At 54.7% G+C, this 21,614-nt stretch overlaps 4 protein-coding genes across 4 annotated transcripts; 3 read left to right on the top strand and 1 right to left on the bottom strand.

The window, feature by feature from the left end:
* Positions 1 to 3,586: 3,586 nt before the first annotated feature.
* Positions 3,587 to 4,417, bottom strand: J7T55_001015 (trafficking protein particle complex subunit 3; the record flags this gene model as incomplete). Its single annotated transcript, XM_053140289.1, has 4 exons — positions 3,587 to 3,898; positions 3,991 to 4,213; positions 4,285 to 4,293; positions 4,383 to 4,417. 4 exons carry the CDS (start codon positions 4,415 to 4,417, stop codon positions 3,587 to 3,589), a joined length of 579 nt encoding a protein of 192 aa, XP_052996662.1.
* Positions 4,418 to 4,850: 433 nt separating this feature from the next.
* J7T55_001014 (U5 snRNP complex subunit) lies at positions 4,851 to 6,022 on the top strand (the record flags this gene model as incomplete). Its single annotated transcript, XM_053140288.1, has 3 exons — positions 4,851 to 4,976; positions 5,037 to 5,163; positions 5,217 to 6,022. 3 exons carry the CDS (start codon positions 4,851 to 4,853, stop codon positions 6,020 to 6,022), a joined length of 1,059 nt encoding a protein of 352 aa, XP_052996661.1.
* A 3,022-nt stretch (positions 6,023 to 9,044) lies between these two features.
* Positions 9,045 to 10,824, top strand: J7T55_001013 (uncharacterized protein; the record flags this gene model as incomplete). The annotated part of the gene is made up of 3 exons (XM_053140287.1): positions 9,045 to 10,071; positions 10,143 to 10,450; positions 10,528 to 10,824. The coding sequence occupies 3 exons, from the start codon at positions 9,045 to 9,047 to the stop codon at positions 10,822 to 10,824; spliced, it is 1,632 nt and encodes a 543-aa protein (XP_052996660.1).
* A 3,694-nt stretch (positions 10,825 to 14,518) lies between these two features.
* On the top strand, positions 14,519 to 15,259 carry J7T55_001012 (zinc knuckle; the record flags this gene model as incomplete). Its single annotated transcript, XM_053140286.1, has 2 exons — positions 14,519 to 14,785; positions 14,858 to 15,259. The coding sequence occupies 2 exons, from the start codon at positions 14,519 to 14,521 to the stop codon at positions 15,257 to 15,259; spliced, it is 669 nt and encodes a 222-aa protein (XP_052996659.1).
* Positions 15,260 to 21,614: the final 6,355 nt, after the last annotated feature.

Below are 21,614 nucleotides of genomic sequence, written 5' to 3'. Positions count from 1 at the left end.
AACTGCCAGGAGTGCAGAGGAGGAGGCCCGCGCAAGCAGTGCCCTGTAAGTCCGGGTGGGACTGGGGAGCAGGCAGGGCAGGTAGCAATGGCTCGGTCGGGGCTTGGAGGAGCTGGGGAAAGCTGTGCAGGTAGTGGGTGGCCTGAATTTACCTTGGGGCCAGGCGGCGTAGCGTCCCGGTGTGCTGCTGCTGCTGCTGCTGCTGCTGCTGCTTAGATGGATGGATGGAGGGCTGGCGTGCGCAGCGTGGAGCCCCGTTCCCGTGTCCCTGGCACCTGGCGCGGCTGCACCTCCAACTCTCTTTCAGCTCTCTGCAGATGGATCTGGATTGACAGACGGGGAGCTGATGCGCAAAAGAGGAAACATCCAACAAACTGACACGCTTCTCGGGGGGAGCTGGTCCAGTCTGACACACGCACGCACGCACTCAACTCACTCACTCATACAAGGGCAATTCAATGCAACGGGATGCGAGAGACAGGAGACAGTGCAGGCCTGCAGGTAATAAGGAGGCAGAAAGGTGGTATGGAAAGGGGGGACAAGGTAAGGTGAGGGAAAGGAGAGAGAGAGGAAATCTGGCCGGGGCCTTGTTTTGTGTGTCGATGAAGCCTCGCTGGAACTGAAGAACTTCAAGAGCGAGAGGGACAGGAGACCTTGATGGATGTTGCAGATTGGGTGAAGCTCCCTGGGCATACCCAAGACTGGGGGCGCCCAGCCCTGCGTAGTTTTGATCACGGTCGGTTTCTGGACTGGGTGCCTCGACGATGAGGCACCAATGCAGCCACTAGGCATCTAAGCGGGGTTGGGAAGCCTTTGTAGGCTGCGCTTTCAATCTGACACCTCCGTATTATACGGCGACGGTGCTCACATCTCCCGACCACCAACTCGTCCATGGCCTAATGTCTGAAGAGAGTGAGAATGCGAAAGTGCATGATAGGGCCTTTCATGTCTCCCAATAACCAGTTTGCAGTCAATAATTCACAGATTTGGTCATCTCAAAGCGGGATATTAGATGTCCACCGCTCGGGCAATGATACGAGTGGGCTACGGCTCATATAATACCCCATAACGGCCCCTGGCCACCACAACCTTGGCACCGTCTTAACGGTGTAGCTTATTTGCAGCGATCGGCCGGTATTCAGTTACCGCAAACGAGACCCCATCCTCATCCGGCCACCGTGTAACATCCCATCATTTCTGCGTGCACAGGACAGTAGAAAATTTCGACAGACATCCTGCAGCTTATAATGCCCACGCCAGACAGCCAGCTGACAGGTCTTGTTGGGGCTCATTTCTTTTTGCGTGGCTTGCAACCGCCCATGTGTTCCTCCTCAGCCGCTTCCCCGTCTCCTGGCCCTTGGATCGGAAATCATCTGCGCAGGGCAGAACTCGCCAGGGAAGGCCAGGGCACGCCATGGCAGGGTCCAGGACCCTTGCCAGCCGGGGTCTATAAGCTTTCATGCCAAATGATGCCATCCGTTGCGGGTGAAATTGGAGACCTGCCCGCCCATCTCGATATGCAAATATCCACAACCACCGGGCGGGCGACCAAGGGGTCGACTCCACCACAGCTCCGAGGAGCACTTCGCTCCACCAGCTAGCTGACCGGCCTCGTCAACGGGAGAGCATCGATGCTGGGCTCATTTACAAAACACAAGCGACTGCTTCCTCCCGGGAGATGAGGTGGCTGTCTGTATTGATTGTCGGTCTGGGGCTGCAGCGTTGGCTCTCAGACGCACACCATGTGAACATGGACCGCCAGATGAATGGCGTGATTCCGGCTCTGCGTGCAGACCACGTCAAAAGGCAGCAGATGTTGAGGTGATCTGAGCCAAAGGCCGGCCGATCAAGCTTCGTGGACAGGACGGCACGGGGAGCGCCTCGACATTCGATGCATCCGACCTGTCATATCATGACTCTGATATATACATCTCATGCGTCCTCGTCGCTACCCATAGCCCAGGCCTTGCACGCCCTCCGCTCCAAGCTCCCATTCCGCCATCTGCAGCCCGTTTCAAATCCAACGCCGCCGTGCTGTGGTTACATTTGACCTGCCGGAAACTGACGAGCATGCATATGCCACGTTGTGGCTCATCCTCAACGAAGCGAGCGAGCCTGGCGAGGTCGTATGCCCCAGAATAAATCCATGGGTCCCTCTGTCTCCTCTTTCATCCCCCTTGGCCGTCCGCGGGCCGGGCAGCAAGCAGCAGGGCCCTGTGGCTTTTTTCCAGGGTCCAGATTATTAGAGATGATTGACAGATGCAACTCGCTTCCACTTGGGCCGGCTCTGCACATCATCCCGGAAATGGCCAAGGCAGAGGAAACCTCCGCCGTCCCTGCATTAGGTTGTGTCCGCGCGTGCTGTAGTACATTGTGTAATCAATCCAAAATTCTGGATCAGAGAAAGGGCACTAAACGCACTGGAGAAACTGTTGCAGCAGTCCCTGATGCCCGCAATCGAGCCCGTGGGCATTGCTATTCGCGGCACGATTCTAGATGACCGGCCGATTCAACCTGCGCTGCACCATTCACATTCCACCCTATTATTACACCACATCCCAGTCCAGCCTTACGGCGATGGCACCATAAGCTTATCTTTTTCCATCCACCACAGCCCTATGTAGGGACAAGTGCCGGATGGGACAAGACGGCCCCGATGTCATGTCCTTTCCATTCTCGGAACCAACAGACGAGACCGGGATCATCTCCATAGAGAAGCTTAATACACGCCGAACAAAAGAGCGCACGTCAACAAGCTGAGCCACGATTCTTGTGGATCCCGCAAATCATGTCTCTGTCATCTTCCAATTCCCTTCCCTCTGCTTGCCGCTTTGAACCCGTTGCTTCTTCTTGTTTTTGCTCTCGGCGCGGCCCGCCGGCACAAGAGCGGCTCGCCATGATGAAGTCCAAACCGTTATGCGGGCATGCGCAACACATTGTCCACGGGATCGGACGGGAGGGCGCGAGGAGGATAAAGAATGAACTAAAGGACCCGAGACACTTCCATATATCTCCCTGGTGTTGTGGCGCTCTGCGAACAACGCCCAACCCTCCCATGCCTGTGTAACACGAACAGACCCTTGGTGTCTCGTCTGCTCCCCGGAGAGGTTGGTGACAGGTCTCGGGTCAGCACTTTATAACTGCTTCCGGATGATTACTGCTTCTTGACACCACAGGGATATCACTTTGCCTGTACAGCCGTTCATGTAGTGACCAGGCAATGGCGCCTGTCAAGGAACCCAAGCTAGCGAGGCATGGTCATGGAGAGCTAGATTTCACCGAGTGAACGAAGTCCTTCATCTTGAACGCTCTTGAATTCCAATACCGCATTAAAGCTCTCTTTAACTCCACCTATCGATGTTTCGGCCTCGTTGCTCTTGATTGGGATTAGACTTTCCAGTCTATATACCCCCGAGCGGCCTTTCTAGGATGTGGGTATAGAGGTTCTATCAAACAGCGACTCTGGCGCAAGAACAGAGTGTCGCATCGTGCCTTTCATTGACCAGCAGGACTGAAGTAGATGGCCGGAGCCAATCGAAGACAGGCCCTGCGTCGTTTCCCCTGTGCTGCCTACCCAACCGCCAGTTCAGTCATCCTCGGGCGGCAACTCATCATCAATGTATCTTATCAGACTGATCCGCATCTCGGTGGTATCATTGCCCCTCAATACGTCGCTGATGAAATGAGCCTCAACCTGCATCTGCACCATTTCCAATGCACCCCTCAGCACGCCGCAGAAGATGTTCGAATACCAGAGCTCGTCTTGCGCGCGGCCGTCGTCGGGCAGTTCGACAAAGTCGGCGAGGGGGTTCTCCTCGAAGACCAGCGAGAATTGCTTGCTGTCGCTCGTCCAGTTTGTTATGGTGGGGGTTATGTTGAGGAAGATCTTGAAGCCGACCTAGAAGTACCTCGCCGTTAGTCCCTGCCCATGGTCGCTCTTGAGACCTCCTTTCCACGTATTTCTGGCCCAGCAGAATAGGATGCGCCTACCTTTGCGATCATCTCGGCCGTCTCCCGGAAGTTCGCGCAGCGCTTCATCGTGTTGGACTTGGCCAGGTAGTCCTCGATCAGGCGTAGCCCGATGTTGTAGCCCATCTTGTCCAGCTGCTTGTTGACCTCCACGTAGTCACCGTCAAAGTCCTTGCACAGCTGGGCGACGATGGTGCCGTAGGTGAGCACGACGAGCTCGGAGTTGACCTTGTCGATTCGTGTCCTTGTGGCTCGGTTAGTCTTGCGGGCGTGGGCGTAGAAAGTCGGTATACCGATGTAGGATACTATGCTTACTTCCATATCCTGAGAAACATTAGCCGGTCAAGTTCGAGGCTGAAAGGCCATGGCAGCTATGTGAAGCGACCAAGGGGAACATCTGGCATCGCACATACTCTTCGCCCACCCGGGCAGCTTTGCTTGCAGACATGGTGAAGATGACAACGCAAGTGTCAGCAGCTCGTATCGAGCTTTGCTGCGATCAACTCCCAATCATGAAACCATCCAAAGCAGCACCAATGGACGTCTGGACGCGAAGATCTTCGAAAATGAAGATAAGTTTTGGGTCGTTCACTGCTGCTCAAGGGTTGTGTTGACCATCAATGCGACGTTTCGGTAAGGGCCAGTGACGGTAGTGACGGGGGGCTGCCGTATCCCCGGCAGGCAGATCCCGCAGCACAGACCAGCGTGCAGCTCTCTGGCTCGAAATCTCAGCTTCGCAAGTCGCAGACCAGGGACAGCAGCTGCACGATGTAAACAAGCCAGCCGAACTCTCTCACAGTCACCCACACGGACCCGGTTACACTCCGAAGCGCCAGCGCTCCTCTCTGGCATTGCCCAAGAACGCCTCACTCCAACACACGATGTCTGCCGAGAAGAGACCAGCGTCCGATGACCCCTCGGGGCAGTTGGTGGTCAAGCGCCAGAACTTGGGCGAGAGAGCTCTTGCACGGGCCAATGCCTCTGGGAGCAGCGCCTTGGTGCAGTCGGTACGTTCTCAGGGCCAGAAATTATGTAAAGTGTTTTACGGAAAGCTGATAACCTTGCAGACACCCCGGACGAGTGGCCTCCAAGCGCCGGTGATGGAACTGTCTGGGCATTCGGGGGAGATCTTCACTGCGAAGTTTGATCCCAGTGGGAACCTCATCGCGTCCGGGGCCATGGATCGCAGCATCAGTAAGAATTACCTGACATCCCTCCCATTGCGACAGCTGCTAATTGCTACTCAGTGCTGTGGCGAACCTATGGCGACTGTGAGAACTATGGCTTACTGACCGGCCACCGAGGCGCCATTCTCGACCTCCAGTGGTCTCGCGACTCCGAGATCCTCTTCTCCGCCTCCGCTGATATGCACCTTGCCAGCTGGGATCTGACCTCTGGGCAGAGAATACGGCGCTACGTGGGTCACGAGGAGGTTATCAACACGCTGGATATCAGCAAGCGCGGCGAAGAGACGTTGATCAGCGGCAGCGACGACGGGACGATAGGCATATGGGACCCAAGGACAAAGAACGCAGCCGACTATATCGAGACACAGTTCCCCATCACCGCGGTCGCTATCTCGGAGGCTGGAAACGAGATTTATTCGGGCGGTATCGACAACGACATAAAGGTGTGGGACATACGGAAAAAAGGTGTGGTGTACTCCATGCTGGGACACCAAGACACCATCACTACACTCAGAGTCTCACCTGATTCGCAGAGTCTATTGTCGTACTCTATGGACTCGACAGCTCGGACTTGGGATATACGGCCGTTTGCACCCACGGAGAGGCACATCCGCACTTTCGATGGCGCGCCGGTGGGCATTGAGAAGAACCTGGTACAGGCCAGCTGGGACAAAGATGGCAAGAAGATCGCCGTTGGCGCGGGCGACGGCACGGTTGTCATCTGGTCGAGCGACAACGGTAAACTGCTCTACAAGCTACCGGGCCACAAGGGCACTGTCAATGTTGCGGAATTCGCGCCCGGAAAAGACCCCATCATATTGTCGGCTTCGGCGGATCGGACAATGCTGCTTGGCGAGCTGAGGTGAGGTTATGTCGGCGAGAGGTAACCTGTGCTTTGTCGAAGGAACGGACATCAGCATTGCAAACCCCCAACAAAGATCAAGTTGTCCGATGGTTCGGACACCGCCGGCCGAGGGAGCTCGCGGGCGTTCGTCTCGATTTGTATTGAGACGTTTCGGCAGGTCGTATGTGTGTGGGCCATGGAGTGAGTCCAGCGATTCGGGGCAGCTTGAAGTGCTGATGACACAAGAGCCTTGGCTCCTTACGGGACCCCGGGAGAGTCTGCCTCGCCGAGCCGGATACTGCAGCATGCGGCTCAAGGCGGTGACAGATTAGCGGAATACAATTGGAGAGCGGTACCCACCCAAGGCGTGGTGGTACTGAGACCGCACGTGAAGACAGCCAGGTCTCGCAAGACCAGGCAGACAGAGGCCATTGTGGCTGTGTCGCCCAGGCTGTAGGGATCTGACTTCGGATGGGAAAGAAGAATGTTTGATGCTTGATAGGCGTACAACCACGTGCATCGACCTCTGTATCAGAATCCCCCGCGATCTTACCATCCATCTGATCCCACATTCGTGGAGTCGATCGAAGCTCGTCACGCCTTACGCCTTATGAAACCTGATAGTCACAATTGCGGGCGGCAATCAATCGCGAAGGGAATAAGCCCTAGCCTCGCTTTGGCTATACTGCACAATGGTCAAAGTCAAATTAATGTTAGCGATCATGCCTTCAGCCTTGTCTCTTTGTCTAGTCATACTGGTTGGTGGTCCATGCAGATCATACTCCAGAATACGGGGAGGGGGTTTGACGTTGTGGGCTCCCCCAGCATTTGCATAGAAAGTCAACCAGCTAAGTCCGAAAGTGAAGTGCACACGGCCCAACGGTTGGCCTGGATGTCCTCTCAGCTCCCAACTCAAAATGTTGGCTCACGAGAATATTTCCCTCATTGACACCCACCATTACCAGCCAGGAGTCACACCTAGACAGGTGCTTGGCGGTAGCGAGGCCGGGTCGATTGGCCAGAGGCCGCCACGGAGAGTGATGTGAAACAGCATCCCAAGATTTCGGATCCCCCCCTGCATCCGCCCAATCGGGGGCCCCCTGATTCATGTAAAACAGCTCCAGCTTCTGTTCCCCAACTTGGCAAGCTGTAACGGATGGTGTGGCGCCTGGCCAATCTTGAGCTTTATCCTCGACACCCTATGGAGACTTTCTCTGAAGGGGGCCCCGTGTTGTTCGCTGTTTACTGCTGTGGTACGTCTTGTTCGTGATTCGAGATCTGAGGTTGGTAGCTCCAGGGGAAGGGCGCCTAGGACGTTGCGTTGCATGCTAGGGATGGATAAACGGCAGAGGAAATTACGCCTGGTCATGCAGCATGATAGTCTGAAGGAAGATTGCGTCGAGAGAGCGAGTGAACCCACGGGCCGGGGGATTCAAGGTGAAATGATAAGCATGCACGCACACACCCTACACACACACACACATGGGACGGTCCTGAGGAAAGCCACGGCATCTAGAGCTGACCACCGACTGTGCAGCCGGCCAGATCAGGCCAGCCCAGCCCGAGGCTTTGGGGGCGTGGATACGAGAAACCTGGAAGTGGGAAGAGTGCTCGATTGGGGAGAAATTGTTAAATATAAACAAAAGCGACATGGCGCATGGTTCATGGTCATGATGATGAGACTCGTTTGATGATGTGTTTGTCAATCGGGTGCTCGCTTAACGGATTGGGGAAGCGACTGCACCTCGAGAAAGTGAGTTTGGGTGGGTGGATGAGGCAGAGAGGCCCCTGCACACACAGACACCACCTCCCTCGGCTTCGGCTTCGCACGTTCGATCTCTTGTTTGTCTGCCCAGTCTCGAGCCAGTCTCTCCCCCCCTGGATCTTGGCAAGCGCGGTCGAATCCAATCTTGGGAGATGAATTTCTGGGGACCTGCAGCAGGTGTGAACGCACCTGGCGGGATCCATTTGATCCACCCAGGCACAGCACAGGCACAGGCACCTGCAGAGAGGTACCGCATGCTCCTCCTGCTTTGCTTGGTGCGGCGCGAGACGACTCTTGTCCGCGAACCATTTCTCCCTCACCACCGTCTTCCTCGACATCCACAGGACATCACGTCCACAATTTTCCCACTGACTGGCGGATCAGCCATGCCAGCTATCATCCATCTGCGAGGACTGCATATTGGCGTCTGCACGCTGCATTGATCCATTGCAATTCGTTGTCGATCCCTCCCTCCCGAAGCATCTCTGTAATTCTTGTTAGTCTACTGTCTACTGGGGCTGCCTTCTTCGCCCTCGATCTACCAGTTTTATTTGCCCTCGAGTCCAAAATCCTTCGACGATAGTAATTTTACTCGCGAACGGCTCTGTGAGCTTTGGATTTGACCTTCAATTCCTACCGTCATTTTTTATTTTCCATCTCGTGGTTGGCTTACGCAAACAACGTCGAGCAAACAAACGATTCAGAAAGGATCGACGCAGACGATCACCACGACCCTTCATTTTACTCGAATTTACAGATCTGGGCTCCATATTTGATATTCACTACTGTATTCCATCCCAAAATAACGGCTGGCTCCCTCTACGCATTCTATATCGACATTTTGATACATATTCCGACCCGACGGACGGACCCCCCCTTGCAGACTCGAAAGTGGTGCCGAGGCCATATCGAACCGAGAATACATTTCTCTGAGACATTGGTTTCTGGATAGTCTCCGGAGCTGAAAACACTGAGCGACTGTGGCTGACCGCGGGGGACTTACTCGTAATAAGAGGAACTGAGAGGTGTAACGGTCACGCCAGCTGGAGACGAGCTGTTGGATCTGGCTTTGCATTTCGGGCCACGATCAACAGACAGGTGGCTGAACCGAGGACGATACCACGATTCTCGAAGCAATCCCTCCTCGTTTACTCATTTGATCAAAGGAAAGCTGAGAAAGTCATGACTGGCACCGAGACACAATAACACCACGGCCTGGATCTAGTCGACCCATCAGTATTAAACACGCAAGACTGATCACAGCAAATACACCGAAAAGATGTTCAGCCGCGTCATCTTGCGCCGGAATGACCCGGCGAGCGGTCGCTCCTCGCCCGACGACATCGAGAATCAGCCCCTCTCACCTCGAGGCGACCCCTCCGACTCGCCCGAGTCGGAGATGGCCGAGCGGCAGCAGAGTGGCTTCTCACGACTAGGCATCCGCCGACCAAGTGTGCCCTCGAGATTTAGGTTTTCGAGCAGCACGCAGGCCACGAGCGCCAACGGCACAGAATGGCCGGGCACGCGCACTGCCCGCGCGTCTCGGTCGAACACCCACCCCGTACCGAGACCGAGCAGCAGCCATTACCCCGAGGAGGAGGACGACGAAGACCTGGAGAGGCAGCATGGCCCGAGAGACTCAACACTGCCCTCGAGATATAGCATTATCGTGGATTTGCCTAGCACGAGGCTGCATCTCCCAATGCTCCAGAGGACGTGGACACAGGGATCTAATGGACCACCCACGTCAAGACCACTCCCACACGAGATTCACCCCGCGTTGCGGCCGTCTGCAGATGAGCCGTGTAGGCCAACCGGGCCGTCTATACCGACCGTCATGGTCACCGAACCCGCACCTGTCGCGCGGCCCACTGGCCCCAGTAGCCGATTCGGAAGCGACTCGACAGGCCAGCTGTTTGGTGAAATTGGACGGCCACGTGGCGGCGACGGTTTCCACGCCCCGGATCCAGCAGAGTCAAGTCTGGCGGACTTGGCGGGCGACGGACGACGAAGACGTCGGCCGAGGGACCGCAGCGGAAGTGACCGCAGCCGACGGCATCGGCACAGGCGGCACCGAGATCGCCTGGAGGTACCTGGAAGTTCTCACGGCGGCAGCAGTGAAAGCAGCCGTCGGAGAAGGAGACGGCGTATCCGGGATGTTGAGGACGGGGATAGTGAAGGGAGCGACAGACCTCACCCGAAGCACTTCCTCTTTTGCTTTCCCTGGATCAAAAGCCGGAAGGTTCGGTCGCAAATATTGCAGTGCTTTGTATCGGGGACGTTTTTGGTGACTTTGCTGGCAGTTTGTGAGTTTTATCCCTTTGCAATAGCCCGATGCCATCACGCAAGGACCAAACAAGCTAACAAGACCATGCAGATTTGGCCCTCTCCCTGACCAAGAACATCAACAACAGCGAGTTTACCGTCCTGCTCATTCTCATAATCCTCTTCGCGACCATCTTCTTTTGCCAAGGCTTAATTCGTCTGTGTCTGCTCATTCTCCGGCCCAAACGCCCAGAGGAGCAGCGCCGGAACGGCCTAGCACAGATGTACGGCCCCGGCGGGTATGCGATCCCAAGACAGCCAATCCGCGTCGTCCTTGCACGCGACGAGGAGGCTGCGGGAATCGAGAGTGAGACGACGAAAATCAACCCTCCGGCTTATGGTCTATGGAGGGAGAGTGTGGTAAGTAAACGAGAATACACACACCTCAACCTAATCCTTGTACTGGAGCATGTGAACTAATCGCCGGTGACAAATAGCGCGTCGACCCCAACCGCATCTACTGGGAGAGGAACACGGAGGCGCCACCCATTCCGGGCGAGCAGCACGAAATGTCGGGCGCTAGTAGCACCGACGACGACGAAGACACGGCTACGTCCGGCGACGAAGGATCCTCGCGGCCTCGCAACGTGCGCCGACCCCCGTCATACGCATCCGAGGACGGAGTGGCCTATGTCATTGAAGCCCAGCCGCGGTCCATCGCGCCGACGGGCGAGGTCCCGCTGCCGGTGCACCCCTCCGAGGCGGGGAGGATAGCTGCGGCGCCGCAGTTCTGATTGTTATCTAGAGCAACCGACCAGCTAGCAAGCATGTGCGTCTAGATCATTCTGTTGCATGTAAGACTATGGTGATAAACTGCGTCGCGGTCGAATTCTAGGAGGCTTGTTGCGTTGAACATTGGTGCAGAGTTGCTGTTTTGGCGCTCCTGTGTTTGCTTTTTGTTCCCAGCATCGGTGTTTAGGGCGAAAATGGGTCGATTGGACTTGACGGCATGGCATTATACATTCATTGCCTCGGTGCGGATGGCGAGGGTTGGACGTTTGCGCGTGCAGGTAGTACCGGGACGGAGAGGACGTATGTAGTCGAAAGGGAGCTCGCTCAGATCATATGGGAAGGGAGCTAATTTAAGACAACGGCACACCTATAGTGCGTCTCCGGGAAGAAGACAATGTTTTACTGCTAAAGTGATCATGTTTAGGTGTATATGGGCCTTCACCCCGGAGAACGTCTGTCTCACCTCGCCCGTTTCACACCTTGAATTTTCAACGACGCTACACGTAACGATCTCGGCTATTCATACAAGCAAAAAGGCATGCCGAGGTCCCACGTCCTGAGCTCACGACACGATAACCCGAGGTTATGCTTCGTGGTTTACAAAAACAAAAAAATGAAGTTGTATTGCACCGCGCCGTCTACTTCACTTTCTCTTCCGCCAAGTTGCCATCCCAACCGCTTGAGAGCTGCCATCTCCACCGCTTGAGCTTGGGCTGGGCCGGAGCTAGAGTCGCTCCAGATCGGCCCCAGCGATTATTACGCGACGTAAACTACACGAGATTTTATCGCGCCTCGTGACATGACCGTAACGCGGCGCGGTTGTCCACAGCACGATATCAACAATACGAGGAACTTTTGCTCCGGCCAGCTCTCAAATCGCCTGGCATATACTTACCCGGGCAGGCTATTTATTTTGCCTTTGCTGTTGAGGCTTGTGAAGCCTGCCTGGAGAGTCAGTGCACGATATCAAGGACAAGGCTAAAAAGCCTGGGGGAAACGATCGTGCAACCCCTGCAGATGCACGATAGACGTGCCCCTTGGGGGCCAGCTCGGGGGGAGCATTGATACACCTGAGGCCCATTCTCCCGGCGCGTCTACGTGCATTGGTGATCCTGCAGTGACGATCCTGCAGCTCGAGTCATTCTTCGAAACCCTGACGTGCTGTCCTCGACCTGGACCTTGACTTGAATTCCCAGTCCTGCCGATTGTGATCTCCCCGAGGTTCGGTTCAGAGCTCCTTTCGGCGTTTCGGGATGCGGATACGGCGTGGGCGGATCGAGGGTTCAGCCGGCGCTTGTGATCTTGGTCCTCCATATTCTATGTGGTTCTCCTGATAATGGACGGAGGTCAGGTACACGAACTTGGACTTATAGCCGCTAATCGACGGCGTTGGTACTGGGTATCTGTCGTATCGAAACAACGTATGTGGCAATTATATACCCAGGGTTTACGGATTCGGGTGTCCAGCCGCGATATGGTTGTGCATATCGGAGAGAACTGCGACGTGCCGTGCGCAGGATGCCCAATCAAACAAGGCTGGACAGGTTGGAGACATTGGCGCTCGAGCGGCAGTCTCGATTCGTGAGCTGCATCGCATTTGACTTTGCCAACTGCCAGCTGCCGTTGCCTGCCACTCATCCCTTGGTGGTTGAGAGGAATCCAGCCTCATTCCCGGGATTGCGCGACTGGGAACACCTGTACAGTACACTATCGACACGCAGATGTGGACTACAAGTTCAAGGAACAACCAGTCTGGATAACAAGTCCGACCAAGGAGTCCGAGCCATCTTCACGAACATATGAAAGAATGCGACTTCGGGACTTCCAGGGGGGAGATCAATACAAAGTGCCTGTTTCTCTGCCGCCGTCGCCGCCACCCAAGGCGCTAGATTTAGGGCATGCATTGGCCAATGGCTCGTGAGAGGCTTCGGGCATCGACCAGCTGCCATCTCGGATAGATGAGCATAGATGAGCAGCAGTTCGTAGCAAAGCATCTCCTGCGCCCCTTGCATGCCGATGGTGGTCACAATGCGAAGGGAGATGCCGACGTCAGCTTTCTCTCAGCCGCAGGCGTCGGTGCAACCACCCACTGCACACCTGCACACTGCACACATACTGCACCCCTCTTTTTTTTTCTCCCCGGGGGCCCTGCTGTTATAGTACAGATGGTGGCAAGGATGGGACCAAACAGACCAACCTGGGAAAGGCAGGGCAGAAGGCAGGCGCAAGGCACAGCTTCCAGCCTGCCCAGCCAACCATTGCCTTTCTGCGCTAGACCAAGTCGATATACTTGCATACAGGAGTCTACTCCCATCTGGGCACGCACCCGCAGCAACACAGTGGGCAGTGGGCAGCCGCTTCCCTCGCGGGCCCACCGTGCCTGCTCAGGCCCCGTTGTTCTGGGTATAGGTATCCATCATGTCGCACCTTCCCTTGCCCTCCCTGCCTCCCTCCCTCCCCCTCCCTCCTCCTACACAAATTCCATCCCTCACACCCATCCCGAGGAAGATTTCCGGTTTTTCGGTGCGAGTTGGAGAGCTGGAAGTGGTCGTCGTCGTTGGACAGGATCAAGGTTGAACATCGTGAAGACGAAGGCCGATACCTAGTTGTGGCGCGCCGAAGGAAAGAGTTTTTCCCCCCTGCCCATCCTTATCATCATCATCTTGTGAGTACGCAGAAGCTTCCTGTTTGCTTGCTTTGGCTTGCCCTGAATATACCTCGTCCACGCCTCCCCCTCTCCTCCCCGTTTGCCGATCATGAGCATCCATCCTGCGACCCGGCCCCGGCGACGCACGGCGCTCTCCGTCCATATCGCCGGCGAACTCACTGGAGCTCCCCATGCGGATGCCAACGCCTGCTGCAAAGCTTCCGAATCTGCCGAGGTCCCCGCCAAAAGGACGTCACCAAAAACCGCGCATTACCACCTGGAATCTTCGATCACGGCAGTTGGCCTTTCGAGCAGAGGAACCAGAAATATTCAACATGTGAAGCTGGGAGTCAGTGCTCAGGATGCTGGCGTCGAGCTTTGGCTTGCGACTTCTTGAACGCATTATATGATAGCCACTGCGCCGTTTCCACCCAGCAGCGAATCAGTGAAAACCAGTTCAGGTCCAGACTCCACCAGCCGCAACTCCTACGACCCGACCCGTCTTCATTACCTTCATCGCTTGCGAAAATGTTCCTGTCGCGCGAATTTTTAGCTTGTGGCTAGCCATCGGCGCTCCTGGCGCCGGCGATGTCACAAGTACCGGACTATTTGCGCAAGATCGACAAGCGAATGCGCATGTCGAAACAACATAGCGAATACAACGCCCTGCCTGCGGGTTACACAGGCGGCATGCATGCTGCAGGGTCCTCGAGCTCTGGCCGGTTGATAGCTACAACGTCAGCCACGGCTCCATCCGGTGCATAGTCTACCATTTGGCTGCCAGCCACGATGCAGGTCGAATCCTGTCAGCTCGAGACTCCACTTCGTCACCTCGCTATCTGAAGCCGTCCGGATGTAGCGACTCATATTGCGGGCTTGCATTGCGGGCTTGCTACCAGGTGGCAATGGCAGCGGCACCTGCTCTTCTGGATGGATCCATCTGTCGCGACCGATGCTCATGATCGAAGGGAACTGACGTTTTGCGTTTCACGCGTCTTATGCAATGTGACGCTGACCATGTGTGCCTTCACAGCCCTAGAACCGTCAAGATGTCGTCGCTCTCTCGTCGTGCGTGCTACAAATGTGGCAATGTTGGCCACTATGCCGAAGTTTGCTCTTCGGCTGAGCGCCTTTGCTACAACTGCAAGCAGCCAGGACACGAGTCGAATCAATGCCCCCTCCCCCGGACGACTGAGGCCAAGCAGTGCTACCACTGTCAAGGACTGGGTCACGTTCAGGCCGACTGCCCGACTCTGCGGTTGAGCGGTGCTGGTGCTGGTCGGTGCTACAACTGTGGGCAGCCTGGCCACTTGGCTGTGAGTACTATATGCCCTGCACAAGAACAGCCTGATGGCCTTGAATCGCTTGGAACTGACATTTTCACGCAGCGTGCTTGCCCCAACCCTGCTGGCGTTGGTATGGGACGTGGAGGTCCCGTCGGCCGTGGTGGATTTGGTGGTTACGGCCGCGGAGGGTATGGTGGAGGTCCTCGCCCTGCCACATGCTACAAGTGTGGTGGTCCCAACCACTTCGCTCGTGACTGTCAGGCACAGGCTATGAAGTGTTATGCTTGCGGCAAGCTCGGCCACATCTCCCGGGACTGCCCTGCTCCCAATGGAGGTCCTCTCAGCACTGCTGGCAAGACATGCTACCAGTGCGGCGAGGCTGGTCACATCTCGAGGGACTGCCCTAGCAAGCAGACCAACGGGGAGGTTAACACTGCGGAGGTTGATTTGGCCGCCGCCGGGATCGCGGCTCCTGTCCCTGCTCCCATCGCTCCGGCAGCTTGAATGAGTGTTCTGAAAACATGAATTGGATACATGACTTTTCCTTATTATCTATTCCCGGCTTCGGCTCATCTTGGTCTTGGGCCACACCTTCTGGTATCCTAACGAATCACTGTTTACATGGCGTTCTTCGGTCTTTACACTTACTTCAGTCAACGAACCCCTCTTGCACCCACGACACCGAAAACCAACGAATTTCAACGCACTTGGATGACTTTCACGTCTCTCAGGAAAAGGCTTCTCTATACATCTTCACAGTCCGAGTGCGCTCACCCTTTGACTCGGGTTGGTACTGCTTGCGACCTGATCGGGGCCTTTACCGCGAAGGTTAGGCTGCCGAATGCGAGGCACGACAGTGTTGAGCACGGATTTAATACCCAACAACGAAAATCTGAGGCCTTTGCACGATGGGCCAAGGACGAATTTCTGGATTATACACCACTTTGATACCCCAAGGGGAAAGCGAGGAGGGGCATGTTTTCAAATCCATCCTCTCAGCCCACCAAGGAGAAACAGGAAAACAAAAGAAAAAAAGGAGAGAGAGACTCCGGAGGAGGCATGCCATAATATCATTTTCTTGGCTGTTGGAAAGAGAAGAGGGGACCGGGACGGACTGCCGTCGTGGGTCAGCAGAACACAGAGGCATGACTGTAGCTCGTCATGTCCTTCTGGCAAAAAGAAACAGAACGGTCATTCCCGGAATTGATGGGTTGATTCCTTATTCTTCTTTTTTGAGAGTGGAAACGAGAATGTTGGGCCTAGCTAGCAGGGGAGTTTTCACACAAACCTGCTACTTCGCCCGGTGGAAGGATCGTGTAGAGATGGGAGATTGGGCTGTTGCAGATTGTGAGGAGGTTTGGACGCCGTGGTTGGTGCTGTCTAGTCCGAGGACGGTTTTTATCCTGAACGAGATGTTATTTCCGCTTGCCACTGCTGCTTGTCTCCTCGTTTCCACACGATGTGAAATTGATGGGGCCGAAATGATGGGACTCGACAGTGAACGGCTGTCCTGGCCAGAGGCATGGCTGGGTTGGATAACGAACGTTGTCGCCGACTCAATCTACCTAGGTTATTTGATCCCTAGTTCTTCCCGCTGTTTGATAAACCCTTGATACTGTTGGAAATTGGAGATGTGTGCACAGGCTGTACTGCTGTCTAACAAAGAAAAACTCCGAACTCCTACCTACCATTCTTATATGAGGTCTAGCGGCTCTGGATGGCGTGAGCGAGCGTTGACTGCTGGTCCACCGGTGCCGCGCTAGCACTCAGGGACGCACACGGTAGCACTAAAATGTACCTACTGTAGGTATCTGCGCACAAACCAGCTTACTAGCGAAGGTCGAGAACCAAGATAGTGGTACAAGACCGGAACGATGATATTTGTCTGGCGAAGGCCTATATCGAAATAATGGGGAGGAAAATCCGGGGTAACTCATAAACACAACTGCCGAGCTGCCAGGGTCCTTTCGGCCCTCACACCTCGTGCCTTACGCACGGCTGAAGGGCTGGCTGACGGTGACTGTCTTCCTGCGCAATTGAGCATTAACTGGGCTGGTTGGGTGTGTGTCAGCGCTAGGGCGTCGAACGGCGGCGTCTGGTGTGGTCCGTTAGGCCTCCGTTGAGACTGCTGTTCCGTCGGCTGTACTTGCTATACACGGCCTGCGTTTACCTTCCGGATGATAACGTTGCCCTTGATTTAGACGTACATCAATGAACCGTTTCGATATGTAAGAGTATAGTGGAAGTAGAGAAGTGTTTTGTTGTAGCAGCGAAATTTCGGGTTTCCGGTTAGGAAGAAGGACTTGTATATCTGTTGAGCAATCTGGATTCCCTCCTGATATGGATGGCCGTTTCCTCCATCTTAACGAAACGGCTCGATGAGCGGCCCCGTTTTACAGCCTCTGCCGTTTTGTGTGTGCGCATTCGCGCGGGTGCCCCACTCTGGAAGGTTCTAACTGGCCCGGGTAGATGTGGTGGTGGGGCGGGCACTCCGTGTATGACTGAGTCCTTCCTCCTACTTGACTGCCAGGAAAAGAGTAAGTTCATCCTTTTCTGGCCTTGATGTACCGGTTGTTTATTACAATCTCTTGTTCTTGCTCATTCTTGTTAATGCTCAATTGTGTCTGAGTCCATGATTACAACTCTTTTTGTCTGGAAAAGGCAATTGGCAAGCAACATTGAGCAAGGCGCACGGTCATCAGTTGTTTGTTCTGTTAATGCCTACTGCTGAGATGTCGGATCTTGATGGGCCCTCCGCCGGCTCCCCGATCACCGGAGCCGAGACCACTACAATGGAGTCCAAGTCGACCTGGTCGTCGACATCGTCGGCTGAGACGGAGTTGGATAACTTCTGGCATGATTCGGTAGGTTAAGGCCCTTCTCAGCCGGAGAGAGACTCTCTGGCCACGTATTAATGGACTGCGCGTCGTGCTGACCACGCTCAAAGTCTTTATCGAACCATTTCTACACCACACAGGACACCACACTAGACACCTTCAACTTCAATGATGATAGCCTCTTTTTTGGACCGTACCATTCCTGCAACAATTCTCAATCCCATACTCGGGATCAGGGCGTCAGCCATGTGGCGCACACATCCACTGGCGGGATTGACTCCATCGACTTCGCCAACCCTTCCCAGCTGGACCTAGGCTTTCCGCAAGAGCTCATTCCTGTAGCACAGGAACTTGAGAACGTTGTTGCGGATGGTGAGTCCATGGATCTGTCGTGGACCACAATGGGACTGGAGGACGGGTCAGCCCAGTCCCTGAAGGATAAGATAAATAATGCTCTTGTCCGGGGTGACGGCGGGCGTCTCTTCATCCCAGATGATGCCTTCAGGGTTATCCTATCACAGCAAGCAGTACTTGCTGAGTTGATCGACTACTTCCCTGCCATGCCAGCACAGGAGGTCCAGAAGATGGCTACAAGCATTACGGCCAATGGTCAAGACCTCCGGCTCCTCCGTATCTTCGGAGTTCTCCTCCTGATGGGTAAAGTCGACAAGATTGTCGATTTCATTGCACAGGAAGAGCTGGTTCTTCCACTGACGGACTTCGCCCGTTCCTGCTTCAACGGCTGGCACCAGACTGACCTTGAAGCCTTCGAAAGGTTGCAATGGCGCTTCTTCTCCCCCGTCTTCTCCGACATGGCCAAGCAAGAAGATGACTACGTCGACCTCGACGAGAAGATGATTCTTCCTTACATTGAATCTTGGGAGAACAAGAAACAGAACCACTACAAGGGTGGTAACTCAGAGGTGTGGAAGGTCAAGATCCACGACGCCCACTACAACTTCCAGAACCTCCAAACCGCCATTCCTAATAACCCGTACTTCGCCATCAAAAGGCTGAAGTCCAAGGATGAAGAGGCCTTCCATCGTGAAGTTCGCAACCTGCAGCGCCTACACAACGCAGATCATCCCAACCTCCTCTCCCTGCTGGCAACGTACAAGTACAGGGGCAGCTACCATTTGGTGTTCCCCTGGGCCGACAGTGATCTTAGGCGGCTGTGGCAGTCTAACGACAACCCACAGCAACCCGGAAAAGAAGAGATGCGGTGGCTGGCCAATCAGTGTGCCAGTATCGCTGACGCCCTGAAGTCCGTCCACGCTGGTGCCGAGTCCTGGTTGAATTCCACCGACGACCCTGCAGGACAACAGAGGCTGATGAATAAAATCGGTATCCACGGTGATATCAAACCGGAAAACATTTTCATCTTCTCAAAGGGCCAAAAGGCCAGAGAGCTAGCTAGTAAGTCGCCCTGTCGCTTCTCACCTATTACCTACTCCTATCGTGCTCTCCCACGCACTCTGTACACCCTACACTCCCTCTTAAGGGTCAATTTCGGATATCTGCCCTGTAAATACAAGCTTTTTGCTAACCATCGTCATTCAAGTGGGTCCACCAACCACTGGCAAAGGCAGCACCATTCCCTCGGACAGAAGCTCGAGGAGCAGCAGTCCCTCAAGTGTCATGGATGACCGAGACATGGTTATCGGTGATTTCGGTGGTGGTGACTTCTACGATGCCTCCAAGCATCCTGATCCTCTACGTCAAATGACGGTTACTTACAGACCTCCCGAGTACGATACAAAGCTCAAGCCCGTCTCCCGTTCTTGGGATATCTGGGGTCTTGGTTGTACCTACCTCGAGTTCGTGACCTGGTTCCTTCTGGGTCATTCCGGTCTCAAAGAGTTCGCCAAGCGCCGTACTACGAGAACCGCTGCTGGCAAGCTATCAGACGAATACTTCGACACATTTGTCGACCCTAGCCAAACTGGAGGAATAGGAGCTACCCTGAAGGGATCAGTCCTCACCTGGATTAATGATCTCTCACGCCACAGGAATGCGTCTCCATTCATTCGGGACTTCCTTAATTTCATTTCTCACCGAATGTTCGTTATTGAAAACGCCTATCTCAATCGTGCATCCGGTGATGAAGTCGCCGAACATATCAACAGCTTGAGCGAGAAATGTCGTCAGGACGATTCGTACTGCGCTCCAAGCCCACTCGCCTCCTCTGTCTGGGACGTGGAGAGCACTGACAGCAGCATCACGACTCTGTCATCGACCACCCCAGACGATTTCAGCCTGGGCTTCACCAACACCGAAGACATCACTGGCGGCGCGTCAAATACAACATGGAACTTTTCGATGGACATGAATCCTCTCCAGTGGAACACTGCTCCAGTACTGCCGGCAAGCGGGCTTACATACAACAGCCTGAACTGTGCCGATGTCCTTGGAACGTGGAACTACACTGCTCCTGTGATGTGGAACAACGATGGCACGGGACAGGTCAGCGCGTCTGTCGAGAAGACGCGCAAGCGGAAATTGAACGACAACTTGGACGGCCTCGAGAGACGAGTATCCCCTAAGACCAGTACCAGTCCGCAGGATAGTGGTTCTTCAACCGTCGATGAGTCACCGGCAGCAAGCAGCACAAAAACAGGCGAGAAGAGATTTGCTTGTCCGTATTGTAAGTGACCATGGTCTTCCCATCAATATAGCATTCGGGCTGTCTTCAATACATCATCCCATGCTCCTTTGATTGTTTCATCCTTGCTGATTCAAAACAATACAGATAAAAGCAACCCAGGGAAATTCCGACAAAAGCGAACATGCTGTGGGCCAGGTTGGCCCACAGTACACCGAGTAAAAGAGCATTTGTATCGATGCCACACAATCGGCAAACATACCTGCAGCCGATGTCTCAAGAAATGCAAGAGTGCGTCCGAGCTGTTAGCTCACCAGCGGGCATCGGTTCCATGTGAGACTAGGACGGATGCTTTCCCTGAGGGAACGATGCTGCCATCCCAAGAGGAGGCTCTGAGGATAAAAAAACGGGTGCCGCCAAACACTACGGAGGAGCAGAGGTGGAATGAGGTATATCTTGTGCTCTTCCCTGAGGAAACGGGTGCTTTGCCTTCACCCTGTAAGTTTTACCCATACTCTGTCCTGAACAGCGCCTGTATCTCCATTACAGTTCCATCTGGCATCATCAAACTAACACGCGATATTTAGTCTACGAAGACGAGCCAGCCGAGACACGACTTCCGGAAGGGTCCAAGCAACCAGAGCCCTCTGATAACTGGCTCTGCAGTGCCTCTGAGTACGAGAAATATCTGAGCCAAAGCCTCCCGCCAAGGGTACAGCGCGAGCTGGAGAGGGAGGTTCAGCGGGAATTTGGGTTCGTGGGCGACGCGACGCAGACGCGAAAAGTGGTGGATATGGTGCAGAAGCTGCAGCTCAGGCTGTTCAAACAGTTTGAAAACGAGAGGGGTTCTTCGTCATCATCGAAGGGATAAGGGCCAGACGATGGTTGATGGGTAAATGCAAAATATCTACAGGCCTTCGCCGGAGAAGTGACGATACCCTTGACGGCGGGTTTCCAAGCGGGCGTTTGTATTTTGGCTCAATGTTGCGCGGAGCGATCATTTGCTTCATCGTAAGACGTTTCCATAGCAGTGAGGGTTATGATAATGACACCTACCACGAATATCAGCGCTGTGCACACGAATATCATGAATCCACATGATAAGAGTGCATGTCATCTCGCTCTCCTTCCGCGTTCCATCCTCCACAAACCCCCTCAGACCCGTCGACTATCCGCGGCGACCCGGGGCATAGAAGCTCAGGAGATGCCGGCCCAGAGCGTTTTTGAATTACTTTTCCCCGCCCTTGGCTTGAATGCTGCCCGACCAGCCATTTGGCAGGCATTTAAGGTTCTGGTCCCCGAGACCCTAGCTATAAAGGTTAAAAGCGTCTTGTGGCCATCCTCGCTGACAGGTGGTGACGCCCCTGTGAAGGTGTATCGTCTCGCGAAAAAGGACGGGCAGCTCTAAGACAATGGCTGA

This window comes from Diaporthe amygdali (genome assembly GCF_026229845.1).
Source record: "Diaporthe amygdali strain CAA958 chromosome Unknown NODE_6_length_1560011_cov_65_102424, whole genome shotgun sequence".
NCBI lineage: Eukaryota > Fungi > Ascomycota > Sordariomycetes > Diaporthales > Diaporthaceae > Diaporthe > Diaporthe amygdali.
This window is presented reverse-complemented; position numbering and strand designations above follow the sequence as displayed.